The sequence below is a fragment of the Oncorhynchus gorbuscha genome, linkage group LG04, assembly GCF_021184085.1.
Source record: "Oncorhynchus gorbuscha isolate QuinsamMale2020 ecotype Even-year linkage group LG04, OgorEven_v1.0, whole genome shotgun sequence".
In the NCBI taxonomy this organism is placed as follows: Eukaryota; Metazoa; Chordata; class Actinopteri; order Salmoniformes; family Salmonidae; genus Oncorhynchus; species Oncorhynchus gorbuscha.
The window spans coordinates 55594086-55616028 of record NC_060176.1 but is presented as its reverse complement, the minus strand read 5'-3'; the positions used below and the strand labels follow the sequence as shown (position 1 = coordinate 55616028).

Sequence of the window (21943 nt, the reverse complement as noted above, 5' to 3'; positions counted from 1 at the left end):
AAAAACTTCTGAGCTCTGCCTGAGTGATCATCGGGTTCTTGGTCACCCCCTACCAAGATCCTTCTCCCCCAATTGCTCAGTTTGGCCAGGCAGCCAGCTCTAGGAAGAGTCTTAGTGGTTCCAAACTTCTTCCATTTAAGAATGATGTGTGTTCTTGGGGTCCTTCAATGCTGTCCAGGCAGCACAGTAGGTTCAGGCAGTGGTTAGACTCTACAAGCCCATATGTATCCCATGTTCAGTCTATTACAGTGTTTTGCATTGGGCGCTATAGAAGGGGGGGTGGGGGGATGAAGGGTTGCTGGGTATGTACAACACAGTCACAGTAGAGACCCTACTGAGTACTTCCCACCCCACTTTTTGCTGAGACAGGTAGAAAAGTTCTCTACAAGCCAATAAGTATTCCATATACCATGTATTGCGTTTGATTGAAAGGAGTGGGTGGAGTAACCAGTACTCTGTATTAAACCCATTGCCCAGCACAAGAGACCCATTTATGTTTTGAAGACTTAAAAGTGTATTTCTTTAAATATAGCGTACACAATAGCTTTCAACACACCAGTCTTTGCGTAAAGTTAAAAATAAATGCTGTATAAATAATACAATATTAAAATACGTCAAACTTTCCATGATTTTTTTCAAATGTGATTGCAATGCTGTGAAAAAAAGTTGTATTGCGATAGAGCGCAAAAACAAGTATATTCCCAAAGTTTAGCAAGTTTAGCATGTAGGGGGACTCTATTATTTTTTATCTCAGATCGAGCAGCCAGCATAAGATCCTGCTGCTGAGAGAACAGTAATCAATTTGCCACATCATGAAGAGAACATTCCAATCCTCCACTCTTCCCATTAGGGATGAAGAAAAAATACAATGACTATGCGCCCTCTTCTGGAGGATTGAAGTGAATGTGGCCATAGGGACCAAGGCAGACTGGACATCTTCTTCGTGTAGCTTTTCGGCAGACTAGATGCTATGTTGCGTATTGCTGCCTTTCAGTTTGGAAAGTGCATAACATATTTGTTCACAAAAAAAGGCAAAAGGGAAATGGGGAAAAAAGGATACTGCACCTCCATTTACACTGAATGTAGAAAACATTAGCAACTCCTTCCTCATATTGTGTTGCACCCACTTTTGTCCTCAGAACAGCCTCAATTCATCAGGCATGGACTGCAAAGTGTCGAAAGCGTTCCACAGGGATGCTGGCCCATGGAGACTTCAATGCTTCCCACAGTTGTGTCAAGTTGGGTAGTGGACCATTCTTGATACACACGGGAAACTGTTGAGTGAAAAAAAACCCAGCAGCGTTGCAGTTCTTGACACACTCAAACCGGTGCGCCTGGCACCTACTACCATACCCCGTTCAAAGGCACTTACATCTTTTATCTTGCCCATTCATCCTCTGAATGGCACACATACACAATCCATGTTGCAATTGTTTTAAGGCTTAAAAATCATTCTTTAACCTGTCACCTCCCCTTCAACTACACTGATTGAAGTGGATTTAACAGGTGACATCAATAAGGGATCATAGCTTTCACCTGGATTTACCTGGTCAGTTGATGTCATGGAAAGAGCAGGTTCTCCTAATGTTTTGTACACTCAGTGTATATTCCATTATCCCCAATACATCCCACCATACCTTCCCACTACTTTGGCCCCAACAGAACCTACTCCAGGCCATCAGACTAGTAGGCTGAAACCCCTTCTCTCAAAACCAAATCACCTGTAGTTCTTCTGCACTAAACTCTCTGATACCCAAAATGTATATGCTGCTGCAACCAATTCAATCTTCTGGGATTTCCTTTCCATCTGTGCTGTACAATTAATAACCATAGCAATAAACGGCAACAAGCCAACCTTACGCAAACTGTTCAGGTCGCTCTGTACTTGGCTACTTCTCACAGGGATCTTCTCAGGCTCCCTCAACCTTTGCCCACCATCCTGTACTTTCCTTACTGCCTCAGCATATGACACCTTCTGCAATGCCCTTACCCTGGAAATGTAAATCGGTCTTACTTGCACAGGACATTTCTGATCCCCAGCAACATGGTCACTCCTACAATTGAAAAGCTCCACCTTTTCCAACAAAACAACACACTTCTCACACCTCGCCATCTCCCTCCTACATACTGCTGCAACATAACTATGAACTCGGCACATGAAACACCATGGTGGGTTCGGAACAAAAGCTCTCACGGGATAACTTAAATACAGTGGAGGCTGCTAAGGGGAGGATGGCTCATAAGGTCTGGAATGGAGTCAATGGAATGGTATCAAACACGTCAAAGATGAGGTTTCCATGTGTTTGATACCATTCCATTGACTCCATTCCAGATATTATTATGAGCCGTCCTCCCAGCAGCCTCCAATGTTATATACCCTACCATGACTTTATCCAGCAAGCACATCAAAACACTGCATCAAAACTTAAAAGAACAGACAGGCTCTCAAAGCATAACACCACTTTCATCCCGAGTCTCGAAACATGCAGTGTCCTCTCCCACTGAACAGCAGATACGCAAAAACTCTACACAAGTCCATCTCTGGATACTTTGACTGAATTGACAGAACCCAACTCCTTCTTTACCCAGCCTGATACAACTAACAGATCGGCCAAAAGGGATGGATCCACTTTCTCCAGGAATCTTACTCCCACTGGGTCAGAGTCCTCTCTGGCATTTTCCTGATCACTGGGGTGAGGTTCTCACCTGATAACACAGGTTCTTTCTCCTCACTTTTGTCAGGATCAATTTCAAGATCACTATCCATCGACTGCTCAGAGCATTCAGTTCTATCCTGCACTTGTCTCAGCAAGGAGAAAGTACTTAGCTTGTCTATCAGTTGGTTTGGGTTCGCATCTCGTGCCGTTTTTCCTGTCTTGCTTCTTCTCGCCATCCTTCTCACTCGTTCCTACAACATGAATTCTATCTCTGAGTGGGACTTCTGGAAACTCAGTATCGCCCGCTGCTGCCATGCCACAGGTCAGCTAGCTCAATTAACTTAATACCATGGCATTGTTGAATACTTGTTTCTGATTGGCTTGAATGGCATGCTAGAGTGCATGCTTTCCCTATAATGCATGGTATATTTGCGAGGTAGAATTACATGGTTTTGAAAGAAAGTCATATTGAAAAGATTCACATTGTTGAATTTGATTTTCATAATGGCAAGAAAGGACTGATGGTTTGGTTAGCTAAATGAACAACTACTGTAGGTATCTAGTAAACTTGCTAACTAATTCAGTGGATGTTTAACACATTTCTAGTGGAAAATGTGTTAAATTATAGGCATCGTAAAAAAGGCATAATCAACTCTGCATTCTCTGGAAAATGCAACTCCATGGAAGGTCAGTTCTACATCATTCATTGTTTTCCATATAACACAAAGCACATTTTCTAAGTCTTCATACTGTTTGTGTTTCGTGAAATCCACTGACTTGTCTCTGAAAAAATTGACAATTCAACATGGCCTTCAGCTGGTTGTCTCTTTGGCCATACTCTTTCTTAACCATCTTGTCTGCACAGTATAGGCAACCACAAAGTTGATAAAACCCTGATAACAGCCCGTCAGACCAGACATGGATAAAAACAATATACACTGAAAACTACACAGATGAGCTAATGTATATTTTACAATAGTTTTAGATGAGTCAAGAAATGAGTATGGAATTAATTTCAGAAACATAAAACAAAAAGGAGTTTTATTTTTTTTAATTGACAACCCAATTGTTATTTTCTGTCATGTGTATATGCAAGGGGAGATAATTTGTTATGGGGATGGGAAGTCTTAATGACATACCTATAAAATTGAGATGCATTTATTTATGAAGGCTGGTCCTGAATTTCAAGTTAGCAAGGCTGTACATTAAAAAAATTAGTTTTCCCATTTACATATTAATTGCAAGTCTCTAGTGATAAAATGAAATTGATTTCCCTTTAAGGGAAACTAGCCCTGATAGCAATTTACAGTATCTATACACAAAATGATGGTTAAGGCTAAGATTTTGTCAGAGGTGTCAGGCAAATGAAATGTAAAGAAATCCCTGATATCTGACAAATGGTTGTGAAAATGTTCTCCAGAGTGCAAAGCATGCCAATCTGCCTATCATGACCTCCATTGAGAACCCATTGGACCAATGAGATCATTCAGTTTGTATCTCTTTGGATCAAACCAGGATGTCATACTGAAAGAAGCATTTGATGGATTGAGGCTGACTGCATACAAAACAGACAACTGGAAGACAGATTGCAAAACTAAATAACCAAACAAAGCAATATATGGCGCAAAATCAAGCAAGCTGAAGAAATAAGTTTTGTCCAGTGGCATTACTCACTGCCTCGGTCTTTTTAAGAAATGGTTTGACTGCCAGATGATTGACTGTAGTCAGTGGATATTCAATTCATGCTGCTAAATTGTAGAACAATTGTGAAAAAGCAATGTGTGTCAAAATCATAGCCTCATGACCAATTCTAAATGTAATTCATAATGACAGTATGCATCGGGCTCCTAAATCAAACCAGGCTACAGTATAGTGTAGACTAGAGTACAACCTCTTTTCCACCCCAATCAACCTAAATGATCTTTCACTAAATCCATTAAGCGTTTCGATGACCAAATTTCTCATACACCCCCCCCCCCCCCCCCCTACCTTTTATTCCCTTTCCATGGCAACATACATTTTTTTAGCTCAAGACAGATGCAGTCTAACTAGTCCAGCACCTCCACTGGATTATGTTTACTTCAAATGTGATATTACTAATGCAAGATTAATCACAACGGTGGTCATTTTAGTGACAAAAAAACTACAATCAAGCTTGCAGAATACTAGGTTACAAATGTATTGCCTATGTGCACTATTGTGGACCCTCTAAAAATAAAGAGAAAGTAAAGTTCCAATGATAAGAACAAAATCTCAAGACATGTGCTAAAACAAATATGCAGCTGGCATGACCCAGGTTACAGCTCATGTTAAGATGTAAAAGGCATGGGAAACATGTGAAACACCTAATGAAACTTCACAATAAACAAAAGATGAGTTCAAGTTACTCACTTGGAACAAAAAAAAACATGTTCATTCATAGATCTGCAACAGTTGTCATTAAAGAACGTATTTTCAAGCTCCCATCTAAATTGAAAATTACTCCAGTTTTAACCAATGGCATATTCAAAGCAATAGCATGTATGAACAAAAACTGTTTGAAAACATTCACATCATTGTGTTGTACAGTAAAACAATCTGTGATAACGGCGAGAAGTTGAGTAGGGAAAGCTAATGAATGACCCATGTCAGATAAAGTCTCCAAAGACAACTTCTGGATTAAAGCAGCATGTCAGTGTGCAACACAGATCTGGTCATTTCCATCACATCACAGGTCACTACAGTGCCCTTTCAGACAGGTGAGTTCAATATATACCTGAGCTACTGTATTTACAGGGTTGCACTAACGCCAGCCTCATGAACCATCCCGATTTCACAAGTTTACATTCTGTTACGCTATGCGTGTACTCAACTGTATGGCTGGGAGTAGTTAAACTCAATAGATGAGCTTTACCAGGGTTTAAGTGCTACCTTACAGTAGGATTTTATGAAGTAAGATGCTAGCCCTGGATGGATCTTGGACAAGAAGCAGGGACATAGACGACACAGGTGAGAAACGTGGTGGAGGTTCCAGAACTTTCTCCCTGGTCTCTTGCCCATGAGCACAGATGCCAGTCCAACCCAGGGCAGCTCACCTTGATAGCACCTCTCCCCAGGCTCTCCAAGGACCACCTGTCACTGCATTTGGGACATTTCCAAATACATTGACGGATAAAATTAATTGGCTCAGGGGGATACAGAATGACTGTCTGAATCGTCTCACATTATGTCCAGGTGTGAGAGTTTGGGTAGAACCATCTCCAGGGTCTTAGTGAGCCACGCTGCTGCATATAGCCATGCACCTTTATGTGCTGAGCACTCCAACTCAATTGAACTTCTAACGTCTGAGAGGAGGTTATTACAATAATACAGCAAGGCCACGGAATACATAAACATACAGTAATACAAGACATTCAGAGGGGCAAAGAAAGTACCTTTGAAAGGAGTACGAACCAAGCTGCTAACTAGTCCCCTCCAAATTCAAAGCCCAATGTTTCAGCATTCAGTAGAATAACACAATGATATCATTATAATAACAAGTGATCATAAGAATATGAATAGTAACACTGATAATAATAGTCACAATAGAAGTAGTAATAGTTAAAGTCAGGGTGTGGTCTGGACTATGGGGAGGTTCCAGTATTCCATAAGGGAGTGCTTTCAGGAGTCCCTTAGGCCTTGCTCAGCTGATCCATACAAGTCATGAAGAATGGCACATGGCAGCAGCTCGGCACTTAGCAGCCAGGTTGCACTGTCCCTTATTTTATCGCTTCCTTCTCCAACCAGAGTGTGTAGTTATGTTTCCCCTCTTGTTCGTTTGCCTTGTGTTAATATTAAACATGTGTTTCTTCTTTTAGTGTTTTCATTTCACAGGCATTCTCACATTGCATACTTCTGTGTCCATTCTCTTGCTAGTCTGTTGTACCTGTAAAACAAAATGGAAGGTTTGCACTATACCGGAAAAAAAGACCTTCACCAGGGTTGACAAACATTGGTATCAAATGAAGGTCATTTGACCAAAATGTTGGCATTAAAAGATACATTTAACTGTTTGAGGTGTAGGCCCTATTCAGGAATACCAGTATGCTGTAGTTTCAAAACAAAGGAATCAAACACTATGGCACACTCACTTTTCCCTGTCAGCTTTGTAGGTGTGTGCAATCTCTGGTACAAGAGGGTCATCTGGGTTCGGATCGCAAAGCAGAGAGCAGATTGACAAGAGAACTACAAAAGAATTGACAAGAAAATCATCAAAATTCAATAACTACATCTGAAACCCCTCACCCTGCAGACCCCCACACACACGTCAATAAAATGTTTATTTTAAATATTGTATTATGCAAAAAGGAGGCCAAATGCTTCTGTAACGGCCTTTAACCATCCATTTTCTTTAGTGGAACTAAGAGCCTTTAATACATCTACACACAGCTTTCATCCATATTGCTATGACAGCTGTTGTGTTGACCACCTCTTCACCGGAGAGACAAAGTGGCACATGATAACGATTTCCCTTCAAGTCTAAGAATAATATATTGACTATTCTGACAACCATTTGAAGTAGAAAATAATGGATTGCTGAATTTGAACTAATTGTCTTGTACATTATACCACACGCACCCATGTACAGTACATGTACGGTACATTCATGATACACACATCACAACTGCTGCTGCCAGACTTATTATTACTAAATATGGCACAATTTAAACACTGGCCCTCCAAAACCTCCTTCCCAAAACACATAAATATTAGATTATAAATTGTGCCTTCCTGTACTATACTTATACTTATGCAAAAAAAAGTGATATTCTACTGAGCCATATTTATATTCGTATTCTTATCTTTTATTATTTCTTATTGTTGCATTGTCGAGAAGGAACCTGCAAGTAAACATTTTGTTCGATGGTGTATACCATGTGTATCCTTTACATTCGAATAATAAAACTTAAATACCTGGCGAGACATTGACTAGGTCAAACAATTGTTTCTTAGAATGGTAAACCTTGTAAACAAACCAACTAAATGTGTAAGCCTACAGTTCTAAAATAAGCATGTTTGGAGAGATATGCTGTCTGTCCTTAAATCAATGCTAACATTTGAAAAGGTCCTAAGCATTATATTTAAATATATTTTCCCTCATCATAATAAGTTATATTGAAGTAATCCCTGGAAATATTTAATTCCAACCTCATGTCAGATCCTATAGACTAGAGCTGGGCGATATGGACAGAAGTCCATGATAAATTGACAGAATTTTCACAATAACGATAAATTGAACAATACGTTTATAGTATGCATCGGTATCAGTAAAATGTCTGAAATAATTGGTTTGATCGGTATCAATTTTCTATTCATCATCCCAGCTCTACTATAGACAAACATTCATAGGGGCTTACCTTTTGATACAGTGAGTGCAGGCGACCATTGAGATCTCAATATATCCAGACAAATGCTTCCATTACTATTGATATTGGGGTGGTAGATCTTTGTTGTGAACGCAACCTGCAATTGAATTGAAACATTTTATCAACCAGCACATACTGCTAGCACTATGAATTGTTTCCTAATGTAAACTGATCTTATGTGCTTTTAAAACTCACCTTTGGTGGTTTGAAGGGGTAATCTGTAGGGAAGTGTATAGTCAAAAAGAACACCCCTCCCTGATAAGGACTGTCATTCTAAAAGAAGAGGAGAAAAACATGTTTAGAAGGAGAAGAACACCTGTAAAAGCTTAATTGTTGCTAAGCTATATGTTAATACGAGAAAAGGGAAATTAAATCACATACCGGACCCATTATTGTCGCCTGCCAGTGAAACACTAAATACAATTTCAAATGGGTTACAATTAATACAGAACAATGCAATGTCATAGCCTAGCCCATTGCATGGGTCCCACTCAAAAGTTACTTAAATGTATGTATAGTGTAGGTGTGCATTTCACACTACTGAATGTCTAACAGACTGGCACAGACTGTTTTTAAAAACATGACAAATATGTCCTTCATGTGATCAATACATAGGATTTATCCCATAGTTGCTTACAATCATCTCCAACTGGTCCCGCTGAGCACTGTGCAGGCGGATCCCTCTGCAAATCTGTCAGTTCCTAAAGAGATGAACAATAATAGATCAATTACATTTTTGAGTCCACTTCTAGCTGATGTGGCAGATATTTTTTTTCCTTACGTCATGGATATACCTGTGTCATATGTTACAGATATACAGTACCAGTCAAAGTATGGACACACATACTCATTCTAGGGTTTAGGGTTGCACATTTTGGGGGATATTCAGAGGTGGAAACTTTGTGGGATTTAACAGGAATACATGGAAATTACCAGAAATATATGCAAATTAATACCATTTAAATGTAGATTTTTTTGCATTGGATACATTTACCATATCATATGGAGACAATTGCAAATGATTGAATCCTTCCAATAGAAAAAAAATACAATTTAGTTATGAATTGGACTTTGAGTTGACTCTTCACATGGGATGATTTCACTGAACAAAAGAAAGGGAATATTGAATGATCCCCAATGATCTAGCGCATCTCCCAAAAATGTTTTCAACATACATCTGTAAAATTATAGTCTAGAAACTAAAGCTTTGGGTGTCTTCCTCTCAGGCTTCCATGTCTTCTCCCTGGACCTCCTCAATGTCCACCTCTTGAACATCAGACTCTGAGGCCTCATCTTCACTGTCACTTTCCAACCTTGTTGAGGATGGCTCAGTCAGGCTCAAAAAGCCTCAAATTTGCCTGGATGGCCACCAATTTTTCAAGCCTTGTATTGGTCAGCCTGTTGCGTGCTTTGTTGTGCTGTCTCTGCCTGACCGGTTCCCCTCTTTCCATTGGGATTCTCTGCCTCTAACCCTATTACAGGGGCTGAGTCACTGGCTTACTGGGGCTCTTTCATACTGTCCCTGGGAGGGGTGCGTCACTTGAGTGGGTTGAGTCACTGATGTGATCTTCCTGTCTGGGTTGGCGCCCCCCCCCCCCCCCCTTGGGTTGTGCCGTGGCGGAGATCTTTGTGGGCTATACTCGGCCTCGTCTCAGGATGATAAGTTGGTGGTTGAAGATATCCCTCTAGTGGTGTGGGGGCTGTGCTTTGGCAAAGTGGGTGGGGTTATATATCATTCCTGTTTGGCCCTGTCCGGGGGGTGTCCTCGGATGGGGCCACAGTGTCTCCTGACCCCTCCTGTCTCAGCCTCCAGGGCTAGGGTCAGTTTGTTATATCTGGAGTACATCTCCTGTCCTATTCGATGTCCTGTGTGAATTTAAGTGCGCTCTAATTCTCTCTTTCTCTCTCAGAGGACCTGAGCCCTAGGACCATGCCTCAGGACTACCTGGCCGTGCTGCTGCTCCAGTTTCAACTGTTCTGCCTTATTATTATTAGGCCATGCTGGTCATTTATGAACATTTGAACATCTTGGCCATGTTCTGTTATAATCTCCACCCGGCACAGCCAGAAGAGGACTGGCCACCCCACATAGCCTGGTTCCTCTCTAGGTTTCTTCCTAGGTTTTGGCCTTTCTAGGGGGGTTTTCCTAGCCACCGTACATCTACACCTGCATTGCTTGCTGTTTGGGGTTTTCGGCTGGGTTTCTGTACAGCACTTTGAGATATCAGCTGATGTACGAAGGGCTATATAAATACATTTGATTTGTGTGTTCCCAAACAAGGAGCAGTTGCGCTCTGAGGCGGCTGATGTTGGTGGGATTTGGAGGATGATGGAGGCAACAGGGGAAAGAGCCTCAGATCCACAAAGTCCCTTCCACCAGGTGGCTGATGAGATATATTGGCACGACTGCCATTTGCATCTCCATCCCAAAGCCCTTGCTTGGAAGTGTAATTCGCCAGACGGCCAAGAACCTTGCCCTCATTCAGGCCAAGGAGGCGAGACATGGTAGTGATGACACCATAGGCCTTGTTGATCTCTGCACCAGACAGGATGCTCTTGCCAGCATACTTGGGATCCAACATGTACGCGGAGGCGTGTATGAGCTTCAGGCAGAGGTCTTCACGCTGTTTGATGTATTTCGGAACTGCCGTTTCCTCTGCTTGGAGTAACAGTGAAGTGGACAGGGCCGTATGGATTTCTTCTCTTACATCTGCAAGCAGAGTCTGAACATCAGATAGGATGGCATTGTCTCCCTCAATCCATGCAATGGCTACTGCTTTTGGTTTCAGGAGATTCAGGCTGCTTACCACTCTTTCCCCAAATACATCATCCAGGAGGAACATGAAGGCTGCTTGGTCTAAAGCGGAGGAGTCCTACCCTCACATCACACCCATTGGCTGTGCTGCTCATGTATTGAATCTGTACCTCTGTGGCCAACCATTGTTCCTGTTCCCAAGAAAGCTAAGGTAACTTTACTAAATGACTATTGCCCTGTAGCACTCACTTCTGTTATCATGAAGTGCTTTGATAGACTAGTCAAGGATCATAGCACACCCACCCTACCTGATACCCTAAGGCCCAATCCAAATTTGCTTACCACCCCAATAGGTCCACAGACAATGCAATCGCAATCACACTGGACAAGAGGAATACCTATGTTAAAATGCTGTTCATTGACTATAGCTCAGCATTTAACACCATATAGTACCCTCCAAACATGTCATTAAGCTTGAGACCCCGGGTTTCGACCCTGCCCTGTGCAAGTGGATCCTGGACTTTCTGATGGGCCGCCTCCAGGTGGTGAAGGTAGGAAACAACAACTCCACCCTGCAGATCCTCAACACCGGGGCCCCACAAGGGTGCGTTCTCAGCCCCAAGTTTGGCTTGTCACCAAAAACACTCAAACTTCTACAGATGCACAATCAAGAGCATCCTGTCGGGCTGCATCACCGCCTGGTACGGCAACTGCACCGCCCTCAACCGCAAGGCTCTCCAGAGGGTAGTGTGGTCTGCACAACGCATCACCGGGGCAAACTACCTGCCCTCCAGGACACCTACAGCACTCGATGTCCCAGGAAGGTCAAAAAGATAAAGGTCAACAACCACCCGAGCCACTGCCTATTCACCCCGCTATCATCCAGAAGGCAAGGTCAGTACAGGTGCATCAAAGCTGGAACCGAGAAACTGAAAAACAGCTTCTATCAATGCCATCAGACTGTAAAACAGCCATCACTAACATAGAGGCTACTGCAACATAGACTCATCTCTGGCCACTTTAATAAATTGATTTAATAAAGGTATCACTAGTCACTTTAAATAACGCCACTTCAATAATGTTTACATATCCTAGATTACTCATCTCATACGTATATACCATATTCTATACCATCTACTGCATCTTGCCTATGTCGTACGGCCATCGCTCATCCATATATTATGTACATATTCATCCCTTTATATTTGTGTGTATAAGGAAGCTGTTGTGAATTTGTTAGATTACTTGTTAGATATTACTGCACTGTCGGAACTAGAAGCATAAGCATTTTGCTGCACTCGCATTAACAGCTGCTAACCATGTGTATGTGACCAATAAAATGTGATTTGATTTGCTCGTGTTTCTTGGCCCAAGCAAGTCTATTCTTATTGGTGTCCTTTAGTAGTTTATATTTTATATTTAACCAGGTAGGCCAGTAGAGGACAAGTTCTCATTTACAACTGCAACCCGGCCAAAATAATGCAAAGCAGTGCGACAAAAACAACAACACAGAGTTACATAAACCAACAGTCAATACACAATAGAAAAGATCTATATAGTCTGTGCAAATGAGGTAAGATTAGGGAGGTAAGGCAATAAATAGGCTGTAGTGGTGAAGTAATTACAATTTCACAATTAAACACTGGAGTGATACATGTGCAGAAGATGTACGTGCAAGTAGAGATACTGGGGTGCAAAGGATGTAGTGTAGTGGTTTCTTTGCAGCAATATGACCACGAAGGCCTGATTCACACAGTCTCCTCTGAACAGTTGATGTTGATGTGTCTAACTTGAAACTCTGAAGCATTTATTTGGGCTGCAATTTCTGAGGCTGGTAAATCTAATGAACTTATCCTCTGCAGCAGAGGTAACTATGGGTCTTCCTTTCCTGTGGCAGTCCTCATGAGAGCCAGTTTCATCATAGTGCTTGATGGTTTTTGCCACTGTACTTGAAGAAACTTGCAAAGTTCTTGAAATGTTCCAGATTGACTGACCTTCATGTCTTAAAGTAATGATGTACTGTCATTTCTCTTTGCTAATTTCAGCTGTTCTTGCCATAATATGGACTTGGTATTTTACCAAATAGGGCTCTCTTCTTTATTCCACCCCTACCTTGTCACAACACAACTGATTGGCTCAAACGCATTAAGGAAAAAAAATCATTTTACAAATGAACTTTTAACAAGGCACACCTGTTAATTGAAATGCATTCCAGGTGACTACCTCATGAAGCTGGTTGAGAGAATGCCAAGAGTGTGCAAAGCTGTCATCAAGGAAAGGGTGGGTACTTGGAAGAATCTCAAATATAAAATATATATTTTATTTGTTTAAAACCTGTTTGGGCTGGGGGGCGGCATTTTCACGTTTGGATGAAAAGCGTGCCCAGCGTAAACTGCCTGCTATTCAGTCCCAATAATATATGCATATTATTGGTAGATTTAGATAGAAAACACTGTTTGAATGATGTCTGTGAGTATAACAGAACGCATATGGCAGGTGAAAACCTGAGAAAAATCCAACCAGGAAGTGGGAAATCTGAGGTTTGTAGATTTTCAAAGCTTTGGCCTATCGAAAACAGTCTATATGGGGTCAAATTGCACTTCCTAAGGCTTCCACTAGATGTCAACCGTCTTTAGAAACTTGTTTGAGGCTTCTACTGTAAAGGAGGGGCTCATAAGGGCTCTTTGAGTCGGTGGTTTGGCAGAGTGCCACGAGCTCATGACGCGCGGTCATGTGAGAGGTAGCTCTCATTCCATTGCTTTTCTACAGACAAAGGAATTCTCCGGTTGGAACATTTTTAAAGATTGATTCTATACTTCGTTTTTGGGCTTTGTTCTGAGCTAGTGCTCGCACCTCATGAAGATGGATTACTGGGCGGAATGCGCAAACAAGGAGGAATTTGGGAATAAATTATTAACTTTATTGAACAAACAAAACATTTATTGTGGAACTGGGATTCCTGGGAGTGCATTCTGATGAAGATCCAAGTTAAGTGAATATTTAATGCTATTTCTGACTTCTGTTGACTCCAACATGGCGGATATCTCTTTGGCTTGATTTGTCGTCTGAGCGCCGTACTCGGATTATTGCATGGTGTGCTTTTTCTGTAAAGTTTAAAAATAAATCTGACACAGCAGTTGCATTAAGGAGAAGAATATCTTTAACCACTTGCTCCTACCTGGCACGCAGGCGTCCCATCTAGAGCTCTGGAAATGCAAATGCACTACGCTAAATGCTAATAGTATTAGTTAAAACTCAAACGTTCATTAAAATACACATGCAGGGTATTGAATTAAAGCTACACTCGTTGTGAATCCAGGCAACAAGTCAGATTTTTAAAATGCTTTTCGGCGAAAGCATGAGAAGCTATTATCTGATAGCATGTAACACCACAAAAGAACCGCAGGGGACGTAAACAAAAAAAATAGCATATTCGGCGCTACACAAACCGCACAATAAAATATAAAACATTCATTACCTTTGACCATCTTCTTTGTTGGCACTCCTAGATGTCCCATAATCACTATTGGGTATTTTTTTTCGATTAAATTGGTCCATATATAGCCTAGATATCATTCTATGTAGACTGTATGATAAACGGAAAAAAAAGAGCGTTTCATTAACGTAACGTCATTTTTTAAAATTCAAAAAGTCGACGATAAACTTTCACAAAACACTTCAAAATACTTTTGTAATGCAACTTTAGGTATTAGTACACGTTAATAAGCGATAAAATTCATCAGGAGGCGATGTAACTTCTATAGTGTCGTCTGGAAAAAAACATGGCCGGAGAGAGCTCCACCAAAACATCCGGTCGGAGACAGCAGGGAAGGAGTTCCCTTGAACCGGTTAGACCAAGAATCAATTGCGAATCAAATGACAAGACTCTAGACAACGTGTGGTAGCTGTAGGCGCTGAAACCTCGGTCTCATGTAATTCGGTTCACTTTGAACAATTCCTGGAAGTAAGCGCAAGGATATTTATTTCCATTTTCAGTGATCAGGTTTTCCTGCGCTATTCGATGAAACTCACGCTCTGTTAAAGTCACAGCCGTGACTTAACCAGTTTTAGAAACGTCAGTGTTTGCTATCCACACATACTAATCATATGCATATACTATATTCCTGGCATGAGTAGCAGGGCGCTGAAATGTTGCGCGATTTTTTAACAGAATGTTCGAAAAAGTAGGGGGTAGGAGTAACAGGTGGCCTACTTCAGCAGTACTGTATCATTTTAATCATTTTAGTCAATAAGATTCTTGCTACGTAGCTTAACTTTCTGAACATTCGAGACGTGTAGTCCACTGTCATTCCAATCTCCTTTGCATTAGCGTAGCCTCTTCTGTAGCCTGTCAACTATGTGTCTGTTTATCCCTGTTCTCTCCTCTCTGCACAGACCATACAAACGCTCCTCACCGCGTGGCCGCGGCCACCCTACTCTGGTGGTCCCAGCGCGCACGACCCACGTGGAGTTCCAGGTCTCCGGTAGCCTCTGGAACTGCCAATCTGCGGTCAACAAGGCAGAGTTCATCTCAGCCTATGCCTCCCTCCAGTCCCTCGACTTCTTGGCACTGACGGAAACATGGATCACCACAGACAACACTGCTACTCCTACTGCTCTCTCTTCGTCCGCCCACGTGTTCTCGCACACCCCGAGAGCGTCTGGTCAGCGGGGTGGTGGCACCGGGATCCTCATCTCTCCCAAGTGGTCATTCTCTCTTTCTCCCCTTACCCATCTGTCTATCGCCTCCTTTGAATTCCATGCTGTCACAGTTACTAGCCCTTTCAAGCTTAACATCCTTATCATTTATCGCCCTCCAGGTTCCCTCGGAGAGTTCATCAATGAGCTTGATGCCTTGATAAGCTCCTTTCCTGAGGACGGCTCACCTCTCACAGTTCTGGGCGACTTTAACCTCCCCACGTCTACCTTTGACTCTTTCCTCTCTGCCTCCTTCTTTCCACTCCTCTCCTCTTTTGACCTCACCCTCTCACCTTCCCCCCCTACTCACAAGGCAGGCAATACGCTCGACCTCATCTTTACTAGATGCTGTTCTTCCACTAACCTCATTGCAACTCCCCTCCAAGTCTCCGACCACTGCCTTGTATCCTTTTCCCTCTCATCCAACACCTCCCACACTGCCCCTACTCGGATGGTATCGCGCCGTCCCAACCTTCGCTCTCTCTCCCCCGCTACTCTCTCCTCTTCCATCCTATCATCTCTTCCCTCCGCTCAAACCTTCTCCCACCTATCTCCTGATTCTGCCTCCTCAACCCTCCTCTCCTCCCTCTCTGCATCCCTTGACTCTCTATGTCCCCTATCCTCCAGGCCGGCTCGGTCCTCCCTCCCGCTCCGTGGCTCGATGACTCATTGCGAGCTCACAGAACAGGGCTCCGGGCAGCCGAGCGGAAATGGAGGAAAACTCGCCTCCCTGCGGACCTGGCATCCTTTCACTCCCTCCTCTCTACATTTTCCTCCTCTGTCTCTGCTGCTAAAGCCACTTTCTACCACGCTAAATTCCAAGCATCTGCCTCTAACCCTAGGAAGCTCTTTGCCACCTTCTCCTCCCTCCTGAATCCTCCGCCCCCTCCCCCCCTCCTCCCTCTCTGCAGATGACTTCGTCAATCATTTTGAAAAGAAGGTCGACGACATCCGATCCTCGTTTGCTAAGTCAAACGACACCGCTGGTTCTGCTCACACTGTCCTACCCTGTGCTCTGACCTCTTTCTCCCCTCTCTCTCCAGATGAAATCTCGCGTCTTGTGACGGCCGGCCGCCCAACAACCTGCCCGCTTGACCCTATCCCCTCCTCTCTTCTCCAGACCATTTCCGGAGACCTTCTCCCTTACCTCACCTCGCTCATCAACTCATCCCTGACCGTTGGCTACGTCCCTTCCGTCTTCAAGAGAGCGAGAGTTGCACCCCTTCTGAAAAAACCTACACTCGATCCCTCCGATGTCAACAATTACAGACCAGTATCCCTTCTTTCTTTTCTCTCCAAAACTCTTGAACGTGCCGTCCTTGGCCAGCTCTCCCGCTATCTCTCTCTGAATGACCTTCTTGATCCAAATCAGTCAGGTTTCAAGACTAGTCATTCAACTGAGACTGCTCTCCTCTGTATCACGGAGGCGCTCCGCACTGCTAAAGCTAACTCTCTCTCCTCTGCTCTCATCCTTCTAGATCTATCGGCTGCCTTCGATACTGTGAACCATCAGATCCTCCTCTCCACCCTCTCCGAGTTGGGCATCTCCGGCGCGGCCCACGCTTGGATTGCGTCCTACCTGACAGGTCGCTCCTACCAGGTGGCGTGGCGAGAATCTGTCTCCTCACCACGCGCTCTCACCACTGGTGTCCCCAGGGCTCTGTTCTTGGCCCTCTCCTATTCTCGCTATACACCAAGTCACTTGGCTCTGTCATAACCTCACATGGTCTCTCTTATCATTGCTATGCAGACGACACACAATTAATCTTCTCCTTTCCCCCTTCTGATGACCAGGTGGCGAATCGCATCTCTGCATGTCTGGCAGACATATCAGTGTGGATGACGGATCACCACCTCAAGCTGAACCTCGGCAAGACGGAGCTGCTCTTCCTCCCGGGGAAGGACTGCCCGTTCCATGATCTCGCCATCACGGTTGACAACTCCATTGTGTCCTCCTCCCAGAGCGCCAAGAACCTTGGCGTGATCCTGGACAACACCCTGTCGTTCTCAACTAACATCAAGGCGGTGGCCCGTTCCTGTAGGTTCATGCTCTACAACATCCGCAGAGTACGACCCTGCCTCACACAGGAAGCGGCGCAGGTCCTAATCCAGGCACTTGTCATCTCCCGTCTGGATTACTGCAACTCGCTGTTGGCTGGGCTCCCTGCCTGTGCCATTAAACCCCTTCAACTCATCCAGAACGCCGCAGCCCGTCTGGTGTTCAACCTTCCCAAGTTCTCTCACGTCACCCCGCTCCTCCGTTCTCTCCACTGGCTTCCAGTTGAAGCTCGCATCCGCTACAAGACCATGGTGCTTGCCTACGGAGCTGTGAGGGGAACGGCACCTCAGTACCTCCAGGCTCTGATCAGGCCCTACACCCAAACAAGGGCACTGCGTTCATCCACCTCTGGCCTGCTCGCCTCCCTACCACTGAGGAAGTACAGCTCCCGCTCAGCCCAGTCAAAACTGTTCGCTGCCCTGGCCCCCCAATGGTGGAACAAACTCCCTCACGACGCCAGGACAGCAGAGTCAATCACCACCTTCCGGAGACACCTGAAACCCCACCTCTTTAAGGAATACCTAGGATAGGTTAAGTAATCCCTCTCACCCCACCCCCCTAAGTTTTAGATGCACTATTGTTAAGTGACTGTCCCACTGGATGTCATAAGGTGAATGCACCAATTTGTAAGTCGCTCTGGATAAGAGCGTCTGCTAAATGACTTAAATGTAAATGTAAATGAATAACACTTGTATCTTTTATCAATGTTTATTATGAGTATTTCTGGAAATTGATGTGGCTCTGCAAAAAAATCACTGGATGCTTTGGAAGCATAACATTACTGAACGTAACGCACCAATGTAAACTGAGATTTTGGATAGAAATATGCACTTTTACAAACAAAACATACATGTATTGTGTAACATGATGTCCTATGAGTGTCATCTGATGAAGATCATCAAAGGTTAGTGATTCATTTTATCTATATTTGTGCTTTTTGTGACTCCTACCTTTGGCTGGGAAAATGGCTGTTTTGTGACTTCGCTCTGACCTAACAATCATATGTTGTGCTTTCGCTGTAAAGCCTTTTTGAAATCGGACACGATGGGTAGATTAACAAGAAGTTTATTTCATTTGGTGTATTGCACTTGTTAATGTGTGAAAGTTACATATTTCTAAAAAATATTATTGAATTTCGCTCGCTGCCTTTTCAGCGGACTGGTCATAAGAAGTTAACACTTTTTGGGTTACTACATGATTCCATATGTGTTATTTCATAGTTTTGATGTCTTCACTATTATTCTACAATGTAGAAAATAGTAAGAATAAAGAAAAACCCTGGAATGAGTAGTTGTCCAAACTATTGACAAGTACCGTATATTTTTTCTAAACAGGCTGCTGTTGTCTCTGCAATTCTGCATATCTTGGAAAAAACTTGGCATAGGTAGGCACATCTGGGTTGAGTTCACTGGGTCATATTATTGGACTGGTAGTCCATACCCATTTCAGTCTGTTCTCTTCTGTTTGTTTTCTAGTGAATACGACCCTGATTCAGACACAGTCACACACTGACTGAGGAAATTGATGTGGAAAATTATTCAGATATTGTGAAATAGGCTACACCACATCGTTTGACAACGGTTGTCTGGCTGAGCACTGAGTTGGGGGGGTGAAAGATGAAACAGCCAAATGAACTATCAAAGCCTCTTCTCAAATTTGAAATTTAGGCTAACATGGCTAACATGACCAATTACTATGCAGGCCCCGTCTGTACCATACTGTGAAGTGATGATAATGTAACATCCTACAAATGGTATTACTTTTATTACAGTGAGAATACAAACTAAATAAAAACAGCCCACTGCTGTTTCAATTGTTCACCAAAGTCACATATGTTAGCAGTTATGGTGTTTACTAGCAGTGTATCATTTGAGTTTATATGGAATGACATCACTGTTATTGTTGTACAGCAATCAGTACACTAGTTAGTTAACTATTTATGCAAACGCTGTCCATTCTGTTATAAATACACTTGCTTGCCCCAGTGCCCCATTTGCCATTCCATATATGGCAACATTGACATTGGGGTTCAGTATTTGGCAACCTGCAAACAGCTGTCACATGTCACGCGTGCGCATTAGTTTCCAGCACACTCATTCATGATGTAGCAAAGATGGCAAAAGTTAGCATTAGCAAGCATTAGCAACCTAGCCCCAAATTGTACTCTTACCGGGTTCGTCTGACAAATAAATGACTAGCTAACTAGTGATTTAAAAATAACAAATACACGCAAAATGTAGTCATATTACTTGTACCCCAACCAAATGCAATTGGTACAGGCTCCTTTGTATTATCTAACGTTAACTAGATGGGAGGACCGCTAACTAGCAAAAAAAAATTTTTAAATACTGTCCTGCTAAGCTAACGTTAGCTAGCTAACAGCTCACTAGCATGCAATGCGTCAATTGCAAAGGGCCACCATTGGTTACTCGTCTTTGTCTATATGTGAAGTATTCAAGGAGAGCACAAATAAGTGTGTGTTACATGAAATGTGGAGAACTATAACGTTTCTGATTGTAAGCATAACTATTTAGTTGACTAACGTTTCCGTTAGTTGCAACGCAGGATGACAGGAAGAAATAAGCAAACAATAACAAACACTCACCTTTTGAATTCTTTTCAACGCCATTGCTCGTTTAATTAGATATGTCTCTGTAATACACTGGCAAGAATAATTTGGGTTAAATCACGATGTTTTTCAAACCAGTTACTTTGTGTATATAAATAATGTAACTATCGTGGGATCTTTCGAATATAACTGTAGTTTCCACGGTAGAAGGTTGGCTAGCTTTCTCATCCACTGAAGTATAATATAAGAACGTTCTCACCCCCTCTCTCCTTCCACTGCTGCTGGAGAAGAGTTCCGGAATATCGCGAGACGAGAAATGTATTGGACAGCTGACCCAAACCAGACAGGAAGAGGCGAAGCGAGAGGGATAACTGCCCAGATAGCATAATGTTAGCAGTGTGGTTAGGTTTATGTTTAAAATCACATTTTAAGAAGATACATTGTAGAAATATGCGTGTTTTATGACTTTGTGGCTGTAATAACTAGTGACGACCAGGCACAACGCCGATATAGTGTTTTTTTCTCAAGGTTGGCGGGATAAATACATATATAGGTACACTCTTTACAACCTAATCATTACAAAACGTCTATTTGATCAAATAAGCTATTCATTATTTTGTTAACCAAATTAAACACTCATTGACCTCCATACAAAAACTTTAGGTACCTTTCGGTCTTACATTCTCCCGACTGCCGTTCCATTTTTGAAGACATTTATTTTCATGCTTAAGAGTGGCCACTAAAGTATCTGATCAATTTAAAAGATATTTGTGTCGTAAGCAGATTTTTATACATTCTGAAATGAAATATCGGCTTGGGGCGTAAGATGTGGCCTTATAGCTATTTACAATCTATTAGGCCTAGCTACCTATCTGACAATGAAGGCAGTTATTCTATAGACATGAGCATCGATTTATTGACTGCCCTTTTGTAAGTAATGAAAATCTATATGCTCCTCATATTTTGGTTAATATTTATTCATATTTGATTTAGATCAGGTGTCAGATTATCATTGTGTTTTAGCTGGATGAGAAGAACCAACATCTTTGGACCACAAAGATTTTCAACATGATTTACAGTTATTCCAAAAAGAGTCTTATCCTGCCAAGATGTGGTAGGTACAAGTCATTACAATTCATTTTAATGGAGAGCTCAAACAAAATTACCATATTAAGCATACATTTACAGGGGCAATCTGCAACCATTTAGCACACAGCAGCACATACAAAACTTCATAAACCACATGTGAGCCTCTGACCACAAGATGTCCCTGTTTGACTTAAAGGATAAGCAGGGCCCACTGATCTAAGGGCCCTGCAGTAAACTCACTCAGCTGATGAATCATGCCCACCATTATCAGAAGTATACTGATAGTGCTATAAAGAAGCTCCATAGCAGCTATATCAGTTTGTCAACAATATTTGTGTATATTTCAAAAGTATAGGGGTGCACTCTCACACAGTTTGACTGGGATGAGAAAAATATGTTTGGATCCCAAATTTGTGCAGGTAATTTTTCTGCAGAGTTTGCATAAACACCTTGGATTGATATTTTTTTTGCCATTTATAACCATGTAGTAGAATATATCTCAATTTCTTATTTTTCGGTGCATCTATATTCTAGATGTATTCTATTATATTTCTTCAGCATGATACAAAACAACAGTTATGCAAGTTGTTAGGTTCTAAAGAAATGTATGAAACATTTAGCCAACAATAGGCTACACTAGATAGTCCAGCACATTCATTAGCAGAAACTTTTAAATGTATACATTTGCTTTAAAATTGATTTTTCTATATAGCTTTGTCAAGTACAATGGTG

General features: G+C 42.4%; 1 protein-coding gene across 1 annotated transcript; it reads right to left on the bottom strand.

The window, feature by feature from the left end:
• Nucleotides 1-3670: 3670 nt before the first annotated feature.
• On the bottom strand, nt 3671-20467 carry LOC124034314 (ubiquitin-conjugating enzyme E2 D4). The gene is made up of 8 exons (XM_046347329.1): nt 20382-20467; nt 20159-20215; nt 8679-8742; nt 8423-8454; nt 8237-8314; nt 8033-8138; nt 6767-6860; nt 3671-6561 (listed from the first exon to the last, which is right to left on the bottom strand). Exons 2-8 carry the CDS (start codon nt 20180-20182, stop codon nt 6516-6518), a joined length of 444 nt encoding a protein of 147 aa, XP_046203285.1. The 5' UTR covers nt 20183-20215; nt 20382-20467; the 3' UTR covers nt 3671-6515.
• Nucleotides 20468-21943: the final 1476 nt, after the last annotated feature.

Coding starts and splice junctions, on each gene's coding strand:
- LOC124034314 (XM_046347329.1), bottom strand. CDS start 20,182: ATGGCGTTGAAAAGAATTCAAAAG. Junction 8,455..8,678: donor GGGACCAGTTGGAGATGATT/GTAAGCAACTAT, acceptor AATTGTATTTAG/TGTTTCACTGGCAGGCGACA. Junction 8,139..8,236: donor ACCCCTTCAAACCACCAAAG/GTGAGTTTTAAA, acceptor ATTCAATTGCAG/GTTGCGTTCACAACAAAGAT.